Below are 21,471 nucleotides of genomic sequence, written 5' to 3' on the forward strand. Positions count from 1 at the left end.
TGCCCAGCTCTCAGGTTAACCCTGAACTAAACTTTTACTTTGCCTGGTTTCTGCCTAACACTGTATCTGTCATAGAACATTTTAAATGCAGCAAAAATATTCCCACAGTTTGAACAGGGATTTGCTCTCTGCTCATATGCGGAAAGAGGAAAAGTAGACCCCATAGCATACTTGCTTCCAAAACAGACTGCACCCATACTCAACGCCATCCTATACAGAAGTGCACAGGGTTGAGGGTGCCTCTGAAGAGCAGAATAAGAAATCACTCTGCATCTAAACAACGCTGCTCTGATCAAAATGGAGACTTTCAAACATTGTCTGTAATGCCAAAGCATCAGACATGGATCCTTTATCATCTTCTGTAATTTACACATACTTGAGTTTTGGTGCTCAGGAGATGACTGCATGAGATACACAGTTGCACATGTAAGATCAGAAATGATTTCTTGGCTTGAAATTAGAAATTTAAGAGCCACAGAAGTTATAATTTATGGCCTCAATCCTGAGAGATGCTGAGTACCTCCTTCAAGATACTGTGCGTGCCCTCAACTTCCACGAAAGATGCTGAGCACCTTGCAGGATCCGATCCTTTGAACACTGACACTGCATAGAGACTATTTCTCTTTTGGTTTTTTCGTAAGATGCTTATGTCACCTCTTACCCTATGTGTTTGATCCTTTTCTCCTTCATGCAGTTGACAAGAATGTGAGCATTTTCCTTCTGAAGAAGAGGGAGGATTAATAATTATTTTGGTTTTTGTTCCTGCAGGCAAGTGAAAACCGGCGGCTCTTAAATGCTCTGAAAACCTTGTTGGACGACTTCCGTTCTGAGCTCCGGGATGATGAACGAGAGCGACGTGGGCTCCAGCAACAGTATGCCACAGACAAGGCAGCTTGGGAGGTGGAATGGACTGAGCTGAAGTGTCGTCTGGAGCAGGTACTGTACCCAAGATCAGTGCCAAAAGACAGGTGACTTTTTATTTAAAGGCCTGATTCCCAAGCTGGTTTGGAGCTAAGTGAAAGTAATTGATGAGAATTGGTTTTAATCACTTGCTGGAATAAGAAGTCCATGAGAGTCACATAAGGGATCATATTTATTTATTTTAGGCCAGTTTCCTGCAGCCTACCTCACCTGAGTAGTGCCTTACTCCATGAGTAGCCCTATTGACTTCAGTTACATCAGGGTGACTATTAATGGAGTAAGCTACTATTCAGTGTGATCAAGGGTAGAGGAATCTGGCCCTTTATTTTATTATAAGAATGGGTTGGTAATTGCTCAGCAAAGGGAACGAAATGTGTGGGTGTCTGTATCTGATTGGTGTATGGATAAGAAAACGTTTCTTGATATTCTGGTGTTTCCCTAATAATTCCTCATTCACTCAAGTAACTAGGCCATGATGCTAGGTCAGTGCCTCAGAATGGTACATCAATAACTGCTCTACTAGATGCTTTTTGACAAGAAAACAGTCCATTAATAATAAACCATCAGATCAGTAGGTTAATGTTTAAACCAGCAAGTCAGAGCCACTGGATGATGCTGTGTTGCGTCCAGTTGAAGGGGATGCTTTGTCTGCCTGTTGTTGTAGGCTATTATTAGAATCATATATATCAATTCATGGGCCTGATGCTGCAGTGCTGTGTACTGCTGATCACAGGAGATGCTCTGCTTTCTGTGGTGGTCTAAAAACAAGCTAGCAGAAAACCACTAGGATTCATTTCTGAATCTGATGGACTAAAGTATTACTGTATGGCATTGAAGGGGCAAAATTGAGTGTTTAGGTCCTGTCAGAAAGATTTGTAGCTTTGTATCATCTGTAAAAGGATGTTTAGCTTTAAATCATCTGTAGAAAGCAGATACAATACAAAATATTCACTAAACAGATGACACATTTTAGAGGATTTACTGTACATCAGAGCACTGTCAAGAGACTGAATCTGACTCACAGCATTCAGACCTGAACACTTCTTTCCCAGTTTGTGTGCTAGAGGCTTTTCTCTCAGAGTACAAGAGTAGATTTTATTTATATGTAGTGGAATTGAAATCAGTTTTCTGATCAAATGCTTATAAGTGTACACAAATATTCTGATAATTGATTGTTTTTAAAAAAACACCCTTGATGGCAATTTTTCTTAAATTAACCTTTAAATGGGAGTAAAGAACAAAACATAAGAAAAGAGGAAAACTGCAGTTGTTAGCATGGAGTTTGTGTGCGTTCATGTTTTTGTGGATGTGTACGTTTGCCATTCAGATAGAAAAATAGTCAGCACCATGATTGGCATAAGTGGGTGGAGGAGTGTTGCTCACTACATACTGGCAGGAAAAAATAGATTTCAGTCTTTAGCACCCTCCAAACTAGTGGTTATATCAGGCTCAGTAATATCCCTCTAGCTATCTTTATCATTGTGAGTCTTGCCCACATGCTCAGGGTTTAGCTGATCGCCATATTTGGGGTCGGGAAGGAATTTTCCTCCAGGGCAGATTGGCAGAGGCTCTGGGGGGTTTTCACCTTCCTCTGCAGCATGGGGCCCGGGTCACTTGCTGGAGGATTCTCTGCACCTTGAAGTCTTTAAATCACGATTTGAGGACTTCAGTAGCTCAGACATAGGTTAGGGGTTTGATACAGGAGTGGGTGGGTTAGATTCTGTGGCCTGCGTTGTGCAGGAGGTCAGACTAGACGATCATAATGGTCCCTTCTGACCTTAAAGTCTATGATTCTATGATTGTGTGATCCTACCGGTAATATTTCCTGTCACGTGGCAGTTGTTGGGTGGTGGTTGGTTCTTCCCCCCACCCCCGCACTCCCCAAAATCAATGCAAAGAATAAAACTGATCAGCATGTAACACATGGAGATCATCTCTTACCAATATCCGAGTGATATCTGCACATCATGACAAAGACAAGCCCACTAATAAAGATACCACATAAATCATCAGAATGTCAATTATGATAGTCCCAACAATAATCCCACTTCGATATTCCACATGTACTCACAACCACAAGGAAGACAGAAATAACAAAACATAACACTAGCTGTTCAAAAACCAGAACATTCTATGTAGGTTCATTCTCAAAATCAGTGGGAGAGAAACTGGTGAATGACTTGTGCAATGACAGCTTTGAGTAGTTGCAGTAACATCATTTCATATTCTGTGAAAACGTGGAATAATAAAAACTTTAATCAATCAACCAGGTCAGTCACGTCAGTCATGGTGCAACCTACCATGTCCTGGTGATGGGAGGCACCATCTTACCTGTTATAAAGAATAGGGGTTACCATAAGGGGGAATGAGGAGTGCAGCTCCCCCTCCTCTGGTAAAAGCAGAGGAAGAGCTTCCCCTTCTCTTCCTGGCTAGGGTTCCACACTAAGGATACTTCTACACTGGAGCTAGAGGTGTAATTCCCAGTTCAGGCAGACAAACCTGCGCTAGCTCTGATCAAGCTAGCGCACTAAAAATAACAGTAGAGCTGCAGTACCATGAGTTGCAGGACAGGCTAGTCCACCCACCCCATGTACAATCCTGTCTGAAACCCTGGGTACAGACTTAGAACAGCTAGCTGATCCCACTTCCTGTGCAGCCACTGTTATTTTTAGCTCCCTAGCTTCATCAGAGCTAGTGCAGGTATGTTTACCCAAGCTGAGAATTATTGCTCCAGCATAGACATACCATAGGAAGTGCTCCCTCTCTTCCTGGGCAGATGTAGTGAGATCTGTTCCTCCTGTGACAATCTTCTTTAACCAGTGAGTGAGAGACCTATGAAGACACGCAACAATGAATAAAAGAATCAGTGCCTTCCTGGTTTCTCTTGCTCTCCTGACTACTATAGTTTACCTGTGAAGCAGTAAGTAAGATTAGAAAGAGTATTTTCCTTGAGATGTTCACCTGTTAATTTATGGTTACTGAAGCAAGTTTGAAATTTTGATGGCTGGGGATCCCTGTGAAGAGGTGGGGGAAGAAAACTCTCCTGGTAGAAAAGCACTACATGCCAGCCATGATAATATACCTGCTGCTTTTGAGTACAACAGGAAGATTTAATAGAATGCACATTAAAAATGAAAGCCTTGACCTACCTACAGGATTGTGAGTGTGTCTTACTTTTCAGGAAGGCCCTTGGGCTTTGGTTTTAAGATAATGAAAGAGAATGATGGGCCTTAAGATGGGCCAACCAAAGATCTTGCTTTTCTGGGCATTTAGAAGAGCTTGGCGTTTGGGAGGTATCAGTATAACAGCCAAACACTGCTTTGTGTTGCACAGGTGAACTTGGGGCAGAGAAGCTGCAGGACAACTCTTCCTCCAGGTTCATTTCTGCAGTGTGGGGAAGACAACCTGTGCTCCACAACCAAGGAATTGTGGTCTGGTAGCTTTGGAGGTGTTGTCTGGTCACCAGCTTCCCGGCTCATAATCTGAAGTCTATTGTAGACTCTACAGAAGTTGCATGACACTCCCTTTTTAGAGCACATCCCTCTCTCCCACTGAGCTATCCTACCTTTCACAGGCAAGATGGCATAGGGACCTCCCATTTGTTTGGCACCAGGCCAGTCCGCCATGCCTTCTTTTGTTCATCCAAGGCGAAGATTTTGCTCTAAGATATATAGGCAACAAGTGTTACGAGGAGAATGAGATAGAGAGAGAATGTGTCTTGCTAAGGTTTGCTTTTTGTCCTGTAACTTCCTAAACAGAAGAATAAATTTACTTACAAAGGATGATGATGATGCAAACTCCACACATTAGAAGAAGATTGCAAAAGCAAGGGGCTTGCTTTTTGGCCTGCATTTGATGTTTCAGTGCTGCAGGACATCTTGAGAATCAGTACTGGTCTCTGGCAAGTCTCCACAACATAACACGCTAGCCACAGCTATTGCATGTTGTGACATTATTCCCCTAGGTTTTAACAAAGTTGTAGGGTTGAGATTGCACTCTAGCAGCCAGCACCTGGGGCTTCTGTTGTAGGATGGGAAATCTGAAGATGTGTTTAATGTCCCTTGAAGGGGACCTCTAAATATTTCAAAACTCTGTCCTAAATGACCCATTATTAGGCTAAGAGATAAAGAAACCACATAAAAGTTACTTCACCTGACTCTTTAGGTTCCCTGGCTGTATTGGCTGACCCAGGCTTTGCGTAAAACTCTAACATGCATAATTCTGTGGTGTGACAGCTACCAAGTAAACCCAACAGGTGCTAACAGCTAGCCCATAGTCAACCAAGGGAGATCAAACAATAGTAAAAACAATCCTCCACCCCAGCCCCACTCCACCCCTGCACCCGGAAAAATCCCATTACACGCAATGCCATATCCAGCACTAAAATGACTTGGCTGTCCCTCAGTGGGCTGGCTGCAGTGGTAGCTGTGACTCCTCCATCTGCTGTCTGCTGTGCATCAAGTGGAACTGGAGCCATTTGGACACACATTTGAGAGTTGTAATCAAAAATCAGAAGCTGTTTGTTTGTTTGTTTGTTTGTTGTTTACATTATGAGCTTGGAAATTGGCAACGTTTGCTACATCTTTCTCAGTTAATGAAGTGAGTACATTTTTTAGCTAAATTTTGGAAATCCTTTCCGGGCATGCACCAGGATGTGGGGGGGGGGGGAAGGAAGAGAACAAACTTGGCTACTCTTGAAGCCTTATGTCCACCTGAGTGACTAAACTGCACTGGAGAATTTGGCCAGTGATGCCTGTCTAAGTTATAATGCCATCCAGCGCTCCCCCCGGAGCAGTGTAGCTCTACACCACCCAAGACTGGACAGTGCCTAATATGCGTGATTGAGTATTATGTTTGCAGCTCACCTTTAGCCATCACTAGATATCAGGGGTGAGCGAGGAGCTTATTCAAGGAAGATGAAAAACTTGGAGAGAGATAGAAATAAAAACAGTCAACTGAGGGGCACAAGACCATGCTTGTAAATGTTCATTTCGGGTATAAAGGTGAATGGAACATCATTGCCATCAGAATGAGTATAGGGAGAGGGGTAGCTGGATTTAATCTACTCTATGTAGATACTGTATTTCTAATGGGCCTGTTGCTCTGTTATCTTGATGTGAAAGAATCAGAAGCTTTTGAGGCTGACACATTTGTGCTAAAATGAAATTAATGCATAGCATGTTTTTACTTTAGATGTTTTCTGTAGTTATTTATTTAGGATGGGATTTTAAAAAGTGCTGCTCCCCATATTTCCTATCTAGTAACTTATACAGTTCTTGTTGCAGTGGAATCTGAGCCCTTCAGAATCATTAATGGGTTTTATCGTCCCAACACTCCAGTGTTCGGTAGATATTATCCTCATTTTATAGACAGGAAATTGAGGCACCAGGTATGTGATGTGGCTTGCCTAAGGTCACCTAGGAATTCTGTGGCAGAGTTGCATATTCATCCCAGATCGCCTGAGTTCAATTTCAGTACCCTATCTGCCAGCTAGATCATCCTAACTTTCAGGGTATGTCTCCGCTGGAGCTAGAAGGTGAAATTTCCAGCTTGAGGAGACATAGCTGCACTATCTCCAGTTGAGCTAGCATGCTAAAAATAGACATGTACCCATGGTCTCGGATGGGATCATACTCAGGGCGGCTAGCCCATTCCACCACTTGCATTGCCATAGCTATGAGTCTATATTTAGCATACTAGCTCAATCAGAGAAAGCACAGGTATGTCTCTTTGAGCTGAGAATTACAACTTTCAGCTCCGGTGTAAACGTACCCTAACTCTGCCTAACTCTGGTCCCATTCAAGTCAAGGGAAGTTTTATCATTGACCAGTAAGAGCTGAGTTAGACAAATGCTGAGGGCTTTTGAAATTCCAGCTTTATTGTTTTACTCTCTGTTTTTAGGAACCCCCTCTTAGAAGTTTGACATTTCTACCCTTACTTTTTCTCCTATGTTGAAGAGAGCTAAACCCGGCACCTGTGTTTCTGGTTGTTCATCAACAACTTCAGCTTATTGAGACAAATTCTGCTAGTGTGATCCCTTTGTAGTCAGACCTCACTTCAGTAGGCTTTCACAGGTATAAATGGGTGTAAAAAAAAAAAAAAAAAAAAAGACCCATTGTCTGTAAGATCCCGATACATCTGTGTCTGGGCACAGTATCATCAGATGTCAGCACAGGGCTAGAAATAATACAGTACTTGTTAGCTAACTGCTGCAGAGACAGCCTAGGCAGTGGGACACATTGTTTATTGTGGACATTGCTAAGATTAGCTATTTGTGTGTTTGCTTTTTAAATAAGAGGATCAGAGATGTGAGAGGTAGAAGAGATCGATTAGGTCTATTTGACACTCCCAGTGCCCAATGCAGGATTGTTCCCTAGAGCTCACAGTAGTACAGTTTTAAATTACTCAAGGGATGGGATTTCCACCATTCCCTTTGGGAGACTGTTTCATAGTCTTTAGGCATCACTGTTGGACAACTTACCCTGAGATTCAGCATGAATTTCCTGTTGCTCAGACAGGTATTTCGAACTGGACATATTTCCCAGGAATAACCATTTTAAAGTGTTGTTGTCTTCTTTCACAGAAGGTGCACTTTTCCCAACAGATAGGCCTCCTGTGTGTATTCAGAGTAATTGCGTCTTGCTTTAGAGACAAAAATGAGTTTTCACTTTTTTACTCCTGTTTGCCTGCAGATCCAAGGGAGAAGCGGCTGAATCGATTCTGGTTCACACATCATTGACAGAGTTGTTAATGAAGTTCCAGTTTCAGGGCCAAATTCTTCCCTTCCTTACATTTATACAAACCCAATAGAACACAATGGGCCAGATCCTCTGGTCCAGCTAAGCTGTCTTCAGCACAAACTGAAGGAGAGCGGAGGGAGGCAGTGTTAGGTAACTTTTAGTGGGGCAGACTGAAAGTAAGACCCCAGTCCTAGTTTAAAGGCTGCTCAAGGGATCACTCCAAATGCCAGAGATTACTGAGGCCTGGGGATGCCCCAGCTACACCCTTTTGTCCTGATGCTTTCCCCTTCACCAGGAGCCAGGAGTAAGGGTGGGATAAGAGCCTCTGTGTGCTACCTGAAGATCCCTCTGTACAGAGGGACTCCCAGGGGACAAATCCAGTGGCTTTAGGGGCTGCTTTGCACTGATGCAGCCTTGCAAAGCATCCCAAGCATAGCTGAGGACCGGCCCATTGTGCTTACACAGGTATTGTGATGAAGTCAGAATTAGGCCCTGTGTTACCTTTATTGCCAGTGATATGCACAAGCCAGAAAGAGCCAGTGTGACTGTCAGATCCCAGGATGGGTTTGCAGAACTGGCATTTAGGAAAATTACCTTTTTATTGGTAAACTGAACAGACTGGATCTGGAAACTGTTAACATTAAAAACAAGGAGTCCTCACAGTGCCATTATTTTCATTACTTTTCCTGAGCAAAACTGCATTTTAAGGTTAGTGATACTTTGGGTGTGAAAACATTAACAGTATCACTTTATAATTACATTCTTTGTCTAGCACAAGCTTTACCTGGGAAATAAGAATAACTAACAGCTTCTCATTTTATTGGCAGCTGGAAGGGAAGAATGAAAAAGCCCAGGGGGAAAGTGTCCTGACCACTGATTCAAAGGGAGCTTTTAAGAGGGAGAGAGAGGAGCACAAGAAATTGCTGGCTGACAGTCACAGCTTGGTGATGGACCTACGATGGCAACTCCAGCACAGTGAGAAGAATTGGAACAGGGAAAAGATGGAACTTCAGGATAGATTGGACAGAGACCGGCGAGAGTGGGAGCGACAAAAGAAGGAATTGCTAAGGAGGATAGAACAGGTAAGAGAGCATTGGCTGATCAGGTGACTAGCTGAATATGCTAATTGATACATATTATCCAAATTCAGTTCACGGTCAAGAAACTTTATTAAGAAACTGCAAAGGAATAAGTTGGGTTCTTTGCCACATCGGTGTTTCTCATAATATGCAATGATAAAAATACAGTGGGGAGAGGGAGGGGGGGACGGGAAGGGAAACACAGTATCTTGCATGGATTATTAGCATCTGAGAAAGCAGTTCCAAGTTAATGGTCATTTCCTTCCTCGTTCCATTTACCAAACGCATGCACAATCACATTGTCTCCATCTGAAACCTTTTATGCATCTTTTTTTCTTGCTGAAAATCTAAATCCGACAGTTAGGATTAGTCTAGGGGGTTGCCACCCGTCCGGTTTTCGGCTTGTGTGTCCAGGTGCCACTTGACGAGCCCTGATGTCTGGCTTTTGTGATCTGGGGAGGAAGAGGCAGAGAAGGGGGCGGGGCCTGGGAAAGAAGCAGAGCAGGTGCGTGGTCTGGGGGTACAGTTACCAGCCCTTAGAAAGGTGGCAACCCTATCTTAGTCAAGATTTGGCAGATCTTTCCCTGCCCAGAAAATCTGACCATCCATAAATTCACCACCAAAGATGCAGCAGCTATGACAGTTCAGTCTCAATTTGAATTATTCCCTCTAGTAAAGTAATGCACATGATGATGCTGAAGAAGCCAGTCTGATAACAGCTAAGTAGCTACAGTAAGGCCAAATATTCAAATGCTGCTTCTGATACTGCTTATACACAGTTTTTGCCCATCCTATTTCTGTTACACATTTGGCAATTGTACATCTAACTACTCAGTTTTCATGCCCAAATGCTCAGGAGACACTGATTTGAACGTTTGACATCAAGTAGACACAATGGCATTATTATTTGTCTGGAAAAGACACACAGACAGACTCACACTTGCAAGTTGAAAAGGTAAAATACAGTTTTTGGCTGACCATTGTTACGATCAAAATTATTCATCAGAAGAACAGAAAACAATTGAAATTCTGAGTTTGCATTTTACCAGTTACTTTCTGTCTATGGGACATCAAAAGCTCAATTGCACCAGATTAGTGTGCGCTCTTTAAGAAGCAGTTACTCTTGGGTGTTATACAAATTAGCTTTTCGTGTTAAATTGGTGAAAGTCTGGTGTTCTTCATAACCAGTTTATGAAAAGGGTACGTTTTCTGTATTGCACTCTCCCACTTTAGGTGCTTCAGTGAGGAGCTAAAGAAGACCCACTAGGCAATACATATTGTGGGTTAAAGAGTACTCCTAATTTATTCCAGGGTGTTTGAACACGGAGAATTCAGGAAAAATCCAACACTATTGATAATTCTTGAAACCATCACAGAATCACAGGGTTGGAAGGGACCTCAGGAGGTCATCTAGTCCAACCCCCTACTCAAAGCAGGACCAATCCCCAACTAAATCATCCCAGCCAGGGCATTGTCAAGCCTGACCTTAAAAACCTCTAAGGAAGGAGATTCCACCACCTCCCTAGGTAACCCATTCCGTCCATCACTACATGTGGGAGAAGACAGGGCTTGCAAAAGGGGCTATCTGGGCAAGAAGAAAGGAGGGCAGACATAGAGAGCTGTGCAGACAGAGGAAAAAATTTGAAACTGATTCAACCTCTCTCTCTTCATTTATAATAATAATAAATAACATTCTGCATTTCTTTATCATCTTGTAGCCTAGGATCTTTGAAGGTGCTTTGCAAACATTAATGAATTAGGCTGCACAACACCCTGTAATTTAGGTAAATATTATAATGTCTGTTTTTCAGATGTGGCAACTAAGGCACGGGACCTACTAGTCCTGTGGCAGAATTGCTAATAGAAACCCCTTAACTCTCAGTTTTGTGGGGTGTTTTAACAGCTTAATCTTTCTCTGGCTTGACTGGACTGATGCTCTCCCATGGTGTCTAGAATGGCGTTCTAATGCGAAAACCTCTGATCTCCTCCCAAGGGTGTACTTGGTTCCCAAATAAAACCGGAAGTTCATAGCTGTAAGAAAGTTTCCCTGTGTGTTAAAGGGACACGGGTGCAAACATTTGTTTACAGATGCTTCAGTACCTGTTTGGGTGTTTAGTTTGCTGTCCCTGTGAAGTTTGTTTTGTTTTGTACGCAATATCACCCTTGTGTCTGTTCAATACTCTGGGGGAATTTAACATGATTAGAAGCTGAAAATTAGGGGGGAAATAATTTTTAATGTTTCCTAGCCTTTAATTTTCTTTAAACCAGATGGAACCTATCTGTATCATCTTGAGTAGACTACTTACTAGCTCTCAATTCACCCTGGAACTGGTTCTTTTTGTTATTGTTCAGAAACAGAGTGAGAATTAGTTGTATATGTTGTGCAATAAAGTGTTTGTTTGCAGTATCACTGATAGATTCCAGTTTCAGTCTCAAATCACTACAGAGGAAAGTAATATATTTTTCATTACTGTATAGAAAGACAGAAGTATTGGGAGCATAAGCTTTCGTGGGTAAGAACCTCACTTCTTCAGATGCAAGTAATGGAAATCTCCAGAGGCAGGTATAAATCAGTATGGAGATAACGAGGTTAGTTCAGTCAGGGAGGGTGAGGTGCTCTGCTAGCAGTTGAGGTGTGAACACCAAGGGAGGAGAAACTGCTTCTGTAGTTGGATAGCCATTCACAGTCTTTGTTTAATCCTGATCTGATGGTGTCAAATTTGCAAATGAACTGGAGCTCAGCAGTTTCTTTTTGGAGTCTGGTCCTGAAGTTTTTTTGCTGTAAGATGGCTACCTTTACATCTGCTATTGTGTGGCCAGGGAGGTTGAAGTGTTCTCCTACAGGTTTTTGTATATTGCCATTCCTGATATCTGACTTGTGTCCATTTATCCTCTTGCGTAGTGACTGTCCAGTTTGGCCAATGTACATAGCAGAGGGGCATTGCTGGCACATGATGGCATATATAACATTGGTGGACGTGCAGGTGAATGAGCCGGTGATGATGTAGCTGATCTGGTTCGGTCCTGTGATGGTGTTGCTGGTGTAGATATGTGGGCAGAGTTGGCATCGAGGTTTGTTGCATGGGTTGGTTCCTGAGTTAGAGTTGTTATGGTGCGGTGCGTGGTTGCTGGTGAGAATATGCTTAAGGTTGGCGGGTTGTCTGTGGGCGAGGACTGGCCTGCCTCCCAAGGTCTGTGAAAGTGAGGGATCATTGTCCAGGATGGGTTGTAGATCACTGATGATGCGTTGGAGAGGTTTAAGCTGAGGACTGTAGGTGATGGCCAGTGGAGTTCTGTTGGTTTCTTTTTTGGGCCTGTCTTGTAGCAGGAGGCTTCTGGGTACACGTCTGGCTCTGTTGATTTGTTTCTTTATTTCCTTGTGTGGGTATCGTAGTTTTGAGAATGCTTGGTGAAGATCTTGTAGGCGTTGGTCTCTGTCTGAGGGGTTGGAGTAGATGCGATTGTACCTCAGTGCTTGACTGTAGACGATGGATCGTGTGGTGTGTCCGGGGTGGAAGCTGGAGGCATGAAGGTAGGCATAGCGGTCGGTGGGTTTTCGGTATAGGGTGGTGTTAACGTGGCCATCGCTTATTTGTACGGTGGTGTCTAGGAAGTGGACCTCCCGTGTAGATTGGTCCAGGCTGAGGTTGATGGTGGGGTGGAAGCTGTTGAAATCATGGTGGAATTCTTCCAGGGTCTCCTTCCCATGGGTCCAGATGATGAAGATGTCATCAATGTAGCGTAGGTAGAGAAGGGGCGTGAGTGGACGAGAGCTGAGGAAGCGTTGTTCCAGGTCAGCCATAAAAATGTTGGCATATTGTGGGGCCATGCGGGTGCCCATAGCGGTGCCACTGGTCTGGAGGTATATATTGTCACCAAATTTGAAATAATTGTGCGTGAGGATAAAGTCACAGAGCTCAGCAATAAGTTGTGCTGTGTCATCATCAGGGATACTGTTCCTGACAGCTTGTATTCCATCTGTGTGTGGGATGTTAGTGTAGAGAGCCTCTACATCCATGGTGGCTAGGATGGTGTTTTCTGGGAGGTCACCAATGCACTGTAGTTTTCTCAGGAAATCTGTGGTGTCACTACGCAAGAGGATAAATGGACACAAGTCAGATATCAGGAATGGCAATATACAAAAACCTGTAGGAGAACACTTCAACCTCCCTGGCCACACAATAGCAGATGTAAAGGTAGCCATCTTACAGCAAAAAAACTTCAGGACCAGACTCCAAAGAGAAACTGCTGAGCTCCAGTTCATTTGCAAATTTGACACCATCAGATCAGGATTAAACAAAGACTGTGAATGGCTATCCAACTACAGAAGCAGTTTCTCCTCCCTTGGTGTTCACACCTCAACTGCTAGCAGAGCACCTCACCCTCCCTGACTGAACTAACCTCGTTATCTCCATACTGATTTATACCTGCCTCTGGAGATTTCCATTACTTGCATCTGAAGAAGTGAGGTTCTTACCCACGAAAGCTTATGCTCCCAATACTTCTGTTAGTCTTAAAGGTGCCACAGGACCCTCTGTTGCTTTTTACAGATTCAGACTAACACGGCTACCCCTCTGATACTTGTATAGAAAGAGTGTCAGTTTTCCAAGCAGTGCTTTGGATTTGTGTTCTCAAATCCTTTCAATTATTATTTCTTAGAACTCAGGCATTTTCCAGACAGCCATAAATGCATAAGTGAACATTTAAGTGGATCTATATACAACACATAGCCAGCCTCCAAAGAATCAACTGTTTGTGTATGCATAATTTCTAGACTGCCATTTTTAAAAGTGTCCTGGAATGGTAACCTGGATTCAGTTTCTCGACAGATTTTCCTATATTATGCATTACTACAGCAATGCTTTAAATGCATCTGTGTAAGAAATGTAGGGCCTAATCTAAAGTCCACTGTAGTAAATGGAAAGTCCTTATAGCATTTTCATTTACTCTAACACCAGTATTTGTGAAATTACTTGAGCAGTCACATGAAGTATATGTTTTAGATCTGTGTGATTTGCTAAGAAAACAATGTATACATTGCTCTCAGATCTGCTTGGACATGAAATTTGTCTTTCACCCAAAAAAGGAGATTAGAAATTCCCCTCCTTTTTCTCAACTGTAATGGCATAGGGCAGATCTTCACGAAAGATGTTGTCAGGTTTCTGTGACATACGGCTCTGAACATCCAAAAATAAAATCAACCTATTTCCAAAGGACCGAGCAGTCAAAAATAGCATTTTGAAAATATGGCTATCTGACCATATAAATTCACAAAGCCATCTATGTTTATGAGCAAGCATTTCCCTGTATGACAGGAAACTACCAGAGATTTGCAGGCTTTTAGTTCAATATCCTTTCAGCTCTTAGTCGTGTTCTGCTTTATATGGAAGCAATTAGCATATCTCTAAACCTTATCTTTACAGTGTTTTGCTCTGTACACTCAGTGTATGGGGGAAATACACAGAATGTATGCTTGAAAATAGAATCTAGAAGATAACAAAATCATATTTCCCAAGTTTCATACTCATGCTTTCTGCTTATCTGTCTTCATAGTTCCTACATAATACGAGAGAGAGATACATACAAATTATGAAATATTTTGTTTTGGATAGTTTATGGGAATATTACTCAGATATAAAAAGCTTGGTGACCTAATTCTTTTCACAGCTTTTAAATATTCGCTCTTCAACTTCATTGTCACTGTATTACCCTTTGGGACCTCATCCTGTATTATAATATAAAGCTTCATTTTTCCCTGATCACACCACCTAGCACTTAAAATTCTTAAATTAATTACGTTCAAAGTTGTTTTTCTTTGTAGGTATGAACATGAGCATTTCATCCCTCTTCTCCCAGTGTGCATGTGTGTATACATACCAACATTTCAACTGTTGCCAACATTTCAAAAAAGTGACTAATGATTGGTTTGGTGCCAAAAGTTTTGGGTTCCCTGAGCCACCTTAAAGTGGAATGATTTTTAGATGTTGAGGTTTTAGCACTTTCTGAAAATCAGGCCCCTTTAAAGTCTCTCAAGTTGGACACCCAAAATCACAGTCACTTTTGAAAATTTAGACTAATATTTCTAATTTCCACAGAACCATAGAAATATAGGACTGGAAGGAAGTTCAAGAGGTCATCTAGTCCAGTGTTTCTCAACAACCAGTCCGTGGACCGGCGCCAGTCCCTGAAATCTCCCTGCCACAGTTTAGGAAAGTAGCAAGCCAATGCCTGGTATCAAAAAGGTTGAGAAACATTGATCTAGTCCATCCCCCCCCCCCCCCCCATGCTGAGTCAGGATTAAGTATACCTAGACCATCCCTGACTGGTGCTTGTCTAACCTGTTCTTAAAAACCTCCAATGATGAGGATTCTACAGCCTCCACTGGAAGCCTACTCCAGTGCTTAACTATACCTTACAGTCTGAAAGCTTTTTCTAATATCTAACTTGAATCTCCCTTGCTGCAAACTAAGCTGGTTACTTTTCCGTATCCTCAGCGACATGGAGAACAGTTGATCACGATCCTCTTTATGAAAATCTTGTATATATTTGAAGACTCTTATGTCCTCCTTCAGCCTTCTCTTCTCAAGACTAAACATGCCCAGTGCTTTTAGCCTCTCCTCATAGGCCATGTTTTCCAAATCTCTTATTTTTGTTGCTCTCTTCTGGACTCACTCCAGTTTGTTCATATCTTGCTTAAACTATGGTGCCCAAAATTGGACACAGTACTTCAGCTGAGGCCTCACCAGTGCTGAATAGAGCCCAACAACTACTCTGTATCTTACATCTGACACTCCTGTTAATACACCCCAGAATGGCATTTGGGTTTTTTTTCAGCTGCACTACATTGTTGACTGATATTCAATTTGTACTCCACTATACCCCCCCCCAGATCCTTTTCCACAGTACTGCTGCCTAGCCAGTCATTCCCCATTTTACAGTTGTGCATTTGATTTTTCCTTCCTAAGTGTAATACTTTGCACTCGTCTTTACTGAACGTCATCTTATCATTTATCTTCATTTCAGTTGTTTAACATTTATAGGCTAATCCAGTAAACCATATTGATTTGTCGTACAGCTCCAAAGATGGGTAGTATTAGAAAGGCATATGAAAATCATGTAGAGTTTGCAACTGGACACGTGTACAAGGAAAAGGAAAAAATATGTACTAACTATTTCTCCTTACAATTGAATCCCTAAGTTAGTTACTGTAAATTAAGTTGTTTGAGATGTCCTATAAAATTACCCAAATCCTGAAGTTTTATTCAATTTTTATTCAGTTCTTACTCAATGGTATTGGTCCATTACTAGATGGAAATGATAGAATTATCAATAAAAATGCAAAAAAGGTAGAAGTGTTCAATAAATATTGGGGGGAAAAAACAGATGATGTCATATATATGCTGATGATAACACTTTCCATTCCACTAGTATCTAAGGAGGATGTTAAATGGCAGGTACTAAAGTCAGACATTTTTAAATCAGCAGGTCCAGAGAACTTGCATTCAAGAGTTTTAAAAGAGATGGCTGAGGAGGTCACTGGATCATTGAATGTTGATTTTCAATAAGTTGTGGAACACCAGGGAAGTTTCAGAAGACTGGAAGAAAGCTAATTTTTTGCCAGTATTTAAAAAGGATAAATGAGATGACCGGGGTAATTATAGGACAGCCAGTCTGACATCAGTCCTTGGCAAGATAATAGAGTGGACTCAAATAATAAAGAATTAAAGGAGAATAATATAATTAATGCCAATCAGCATGGATTAATGGAAAATAGATCCTGTCAAACTAAGCTGATATATATATTTTTTGATGAGATTACAAGTTTGGTTGATAAAGGGAATTGTCTTAATGTAATATACTTAGACTTCTGTAAGGCATTTGATTTGATACCACCCAAAATTTTGATTTAAAAAACTAGATTTAGTTTAAATTTTAAAACTTAATTTTTTAAATCAACATGGCACAATTGAATAGATTTAAAGCTGTCTTAACTGTTAGCTCTCAAAATGTAATTGCAAACAGGGAATCATCATTGAGTGGATGTGTTTCTAGTGGGGTCCCTATGATATTTAACATTTTTATCAATGACCTGGAAGAAAACATAAAATCAGCACTGATAAAGATTGCAGATGACACAAAACTTGGAGGAGTGGCAAATAACAAAGAGGACAGGTCATTGGTTCAGAGCAATTGGGATCGCTTGGTAAGCTGGGTGCAAGCAAACAGTATGTATTTTAATATGGCTAACTATAAATGTATACATCCAGGAAGAAAGACTGTAGGCCATACTTAGAGGATGGGGGACTCTATCCTGGTAAACAGTGACTCTGAAAAAGATTTGGGGGTCATGATGGATAATCAGCCGAACACAAGATTCCAGTGTGGCACTATGGCCAAAAGGGCTTTTGTGATCCTTGGATGCATAAACAAGGAAATCTTGAGTAGAAGTAGAGAAGATATTTTACCCCTATATTTGGCACTGGCATGACTGCTGCTAGAATACTATGTCCAGTTCTGGTGCTCATAATTCAAGAAGGATGTTGATAAGTTAGAGAGGGTTAAGAGAAGAGGCACAAGAATGACTAAAGGATTAGAAAACATGCCTCCCAGTGATAGATTCAAAGAGCTCAATATGTTTAGTTTAACAAAGAGAAAGTGGTGATTTGATTGTAGTCAATAAGTATCTTCATGGGTGTAGAGATCCCTCGGTCTTCAGTGGGGAGGGAGGCCACTCTGCCTCATTGTATTGGGCGGTAGCCCTCAGGCTGAGGTCGCACTGGCGAGGCCGAGCTGTAAGTAGTGTCTAGTTCTGGGCCCGTCTAACAATCAACAACAGTCTGGTGCCCTTTTCTCCACCCTTGGGCAGGGCAGCACACTGAGCAGCCCCTCAGCTGGAGCTGACAGTAAATAGTAGTCTGGAGCCCTAGCCCTTTGGGTGGGGCCCAGCGGGGAGCAGGCTGTAGCCTAAGCCTCCTGGCCAAGGCAGCCAGCAAATACACACAGTCTAGAGCCCTAGCCCTTGACGGGGCAGAGTGGAGGGCAGGCTTTAGCCTCAGCATGTGGGCTAAGACAGCCAGCAATACACACATCTTGGGGTTCCGGTAGGGCTGAGCACCCATACAGTCTGGGGGCTCTGGAAGAGGGTGGGGAGCACCCACACGGTCTAGGGGCTCCGGAAGGATGAGCACCCGGGAGTCTAGAGTCCTAGCTCAATAGACAGTAGGTCCACACAGGCCTCCTGGCCTATGGCGGGGAGTCGGCCACCCCAGGGGTGGGGTAGCAGGGGGACGTGGGCCCGCCCAACTCGCCATGTCCCAACCCAGGGCCCTATCAGTGGTGGAGTGGTCCACCACTGGGTCAGCGGGGATGCAGCCACAAAACACCGACATAGAGGCAATCAGCCACGGAGCCAAACAGTTGTCAGCTGCCCCTGGGATACTTCCTACCTCCCCAGGGTTTGATACCTCTGAAATCCACAGGTCCTCGGACTCCTCTGGGTACACAGTGGACGGTAGTCCTGGCAACTCCCCATCTGGGTCCGTCTCCTCCGGGGTCAGGGTGCTTCAGAGCGCAGATTCAGCTCCAAGATGCCACAGCAGAGCTGAGGCGTCCGTCTCCTTTGCTGGCTCCCACTCAGCTGAGCTGCAGGGCCCTCCCTTTATATTTCCTGTCCTGTCCTAGTACTTACGGTGAGGGGGGCGGGGTGGGTTTGACCCCGTCAGCCAGGGGAGTGTAGTGATCCCTCGCTCTCCAGTCCAGGGGGAGGCCACTCTGCCTCACTACAATGGGGGACAAATAGTTAATAATGAGCTTGTGATGGTCTTCGTTCATGGGGAGCACTGCCTAGTGGTCAGGGCTTAGGCCCTTCAAACTGCAGGGTGGGGGAGTTGGTAGGAGAGCCTGGGCCCTCCCACTCCACTAAGCTCTGGCCCAGGGCCCTGTGAGGGCCATCAGTGATCTGACTGCCAGGGGTGACTTAAGGGTGCCCTCCCTGAGCCACTCCTACCCCAGCCCTCCTGAGATTGTCCAAAGTTCGCCATCTGTGCAGTAGGTGTGCAGGACGTCAGCTCACTGCTTGGCACCTCCTTGTGGCCATGTGTGGCGTGTGGCTCCCTCTCTCTCAGGGTGGCAGCTGCCTCTTCTTGTGGCTTGACCCTCAGCCAGGTTAGTTCCAAATCTCTCCCCTACTGTGGTAGTCCATAAACAAAAGAAGGGGAATTAGTGCAAACAGTGTCCATATTGGGGGGGAGGGGAATGCCTCCCTCTCAGGGTGCATCTAAAGCGGGTCCTCCCTTCCCTCTCGGGAGACCTTTGAGCAGTTGTTGTAGGGAGAGATCCTGCTTTCCCTCAGCTCTGCTCTCAGGAGCTGCAAGGTGCAGATCTGCTCTCTTCCCTGCTCTGCCCCCAAGTGAGCTGTTCTGCTTCCCTTTACCTCCTCCTCCAGTCTGTGCATCTCTTGCAGTTGTGGTGGGGATGACTGAGCCAAGACTAGCTCCTTAATCCTTTATTGCCCAGTGAGGGGTTTGTGTATTCCATCATAGGGCTCTTCAGTCTAGCAGGTATAACGCAATATTCAGACTGGAAATAAGGCATACGTTAATAAGTGAGAGTAATTAATCATTGGAACAGTTTATCAAGTGTAATGGTAGATTCTCCATCACTGACAATTTTTAAATCTAGATTGAATGTGTTTCTAAAAGTTATGCTCTAGGAATTATATTGGGAAAGGCCAATAGCCTGTGCTATACAGGAGGTCAGACTGGACGATCACAGTGGTTCCTTCTGGTCTTGAAAATTATGAATAAGCAGAACTCCCTCTATTTCAATGAGAGGTTTTGCCTAAGTAAAAATTAAGAACCTTAGGATCTGGTACAGAAAGATTTTTTGACACGACAGGTGCTGTATGGAATTTCGGTATTCATCATCTCAAATTCACTCACTGAGCTCCAAAATTTCTTTTTTATTCATATGTGCATTGAAAACTTTTTAATCTTGAAGTCCTCCATTGAATATTACATACCCGGTACTCTGTTCCTACCTCATGAATTCCACCTGTAGCTTATTTGCCTCATGGCCTTCCTAAAGAGCCTTCTTATCCAAACCTTTTCAGGCAGTTTTAGCAGCAAATATGAGTTACAAGTGATATTCCTGCTGGCATTCCTTGTTTTTGGAAATATCATTTTTAGTCATGTTATCGTTACAACTGCAATGAAAGTTGCCTACGCTATTAATTTTTGAAAATTTCATTAGTTCATCCATATTTGTGGCTCCACCCATTCCCCGTTCATTTTTGAGAAGTACAGAACTAGTCACTTTAATGGTTCTCATGCACATATGCACCTTCTCTGAACATGCCTTGCATGCCTTATTCCTTAACTAGTTTTCTGACAGTCCTGTAGTGTGCTCACCTTGTGGTTTTTAGCCATGCAGTAGTTCCACATAGTTTTGAAAATCTAGCTCTAATCCTTTGTTAAAAGGAATTTTCACCGTTTAGATCTAGAGTGTAGACTGGAGATTGCTAAAAAGGGGCAGCCCTTATATTATTGAGTCAGAAGACAATCATGATTATTTTGGTGGAACTCCAGAACACTCCTGGAGCTTATAATTACATTTCTTTGGGATATGGTAGTGAGAGAAATTTAAATACAGGGGTAACTGTGACATTTAAGGACCTGTGTTCTGCAGGAGGTCAGATTAGATGTTCTACTGATCCCTTTTGGCCTTACACTTTATGAACTTATGATATTAACTCCGGACTTTGCCCTGGTCTACACCACGAATTTATGTCAGTATAACTGCATCGCTCAGGGGTGTGGAAAATGCCGGTGTAGACAGCGCTAAGTCGATGGGAGGACTTCTCCTATCAACATAGCTACTGCCTCTTGGGGAGGTGGAATACATATGATGATGGGAGAAGCTCTTCCCTCGGCGTAGGCAGCGTCTTCACTAAGCGTTACAGTGATGCAGCTACAACTGCAGCGCTGTCAGTGTAGACAAGCCCTTTGCCTTGCTTTTTTTTTAAATTCAAATAGTGGTTTGTTTGTTTGTTTTAAAAAGAGCATTTAAAAACACAAAGGACAAGATTTCAGAATCTTGGAAACAGCTCCCTATTTGGAGATGAACACATACTGTAGTGCTAGTTTCGTCAGAGCCAAGCAGTGATACGCCGAGGTCCGAACTGAAGGTACATCCACACTTCAAACTGGAGGTATAATTTCCAGCTTGAGAAGATGTACCCTAAAAATGGCAGGGTAGCCATGGTGATGTGGGCAGCAGAAGAGGCTAACCACCTCAAATATGTTCCTACTGACTCAGGTGGGATCACAGTCAGGACAGCTAACCACATGTGCCTCCATGGCTACCCTGCTATTTTTAGCACACTAGCCCACTCAGAGCTAGTGCAGGTATGTCTACTTGAGCTGGGAATTACATGTCCAGCTTGAAGTGTCAATGTACCCTAAGACTACTTTCCTCTGAGTGCCATGTCTGGATTGCTTCCAAGGAAATTCCTGAGTTTCTCAGCTCCATGTCAGTCTTTGATTGCTGCAAACCTTTATTTTGTATCCTGTTCTATTTGTTCTGTTCCAGATACTATTATGGTAATGTAAAAAAAAAATTCTTTTGGTTTGATCCCTTTAATAACTTCTGAATTTTGGCAAGTAATATAATTTTCGCAATTAACCAGTTAAAATTATTAAGTTCTAAATGTGTGGTTTGTGGAGAGCTAACTG

The 21,471-nt window shown here is 43.0% G+C and overlaps 1 protein-coding gene across 1 annotated transcript in view; it reads left to right on the forward strand.

Moving 5' to 3' along the window:
- Window positions 1-21,471, forward strand: part of MTCL1 (microtubule crosslinking factor 1) — a 198,762-nt gene that overhangs the window by 156,929 nt on the left and 20,362 nt on the right. Inside the window, exons 10-11 of the mRNA XM_065399251.1 lie at window positions 769-936; window positions 8,489-8,743. Of these exons, the coding sequence (XP_065255323.1) occupies window positions 769-936; window positions 8,489-8,743 (423 nt within the window). The remainder of the gene's footprint in view (window positions 1-768; window positions 937-8,488; window positions 8,744-21,471) is intronic.

This window comes from Emys orbicularis, chromosome 2 (assembly GCF_028017835.1).
Source record: "Emys orbicularis isolate rEmyOrb1 chromosome 2, rEmyOrb1.hap1, whole genome shotgun sequence".
NCBI classification, from domain to species: Eukaryota; Metazoa; Chordata; order Testudines; family Emydidae; genus Emys; species Emys orbicularis.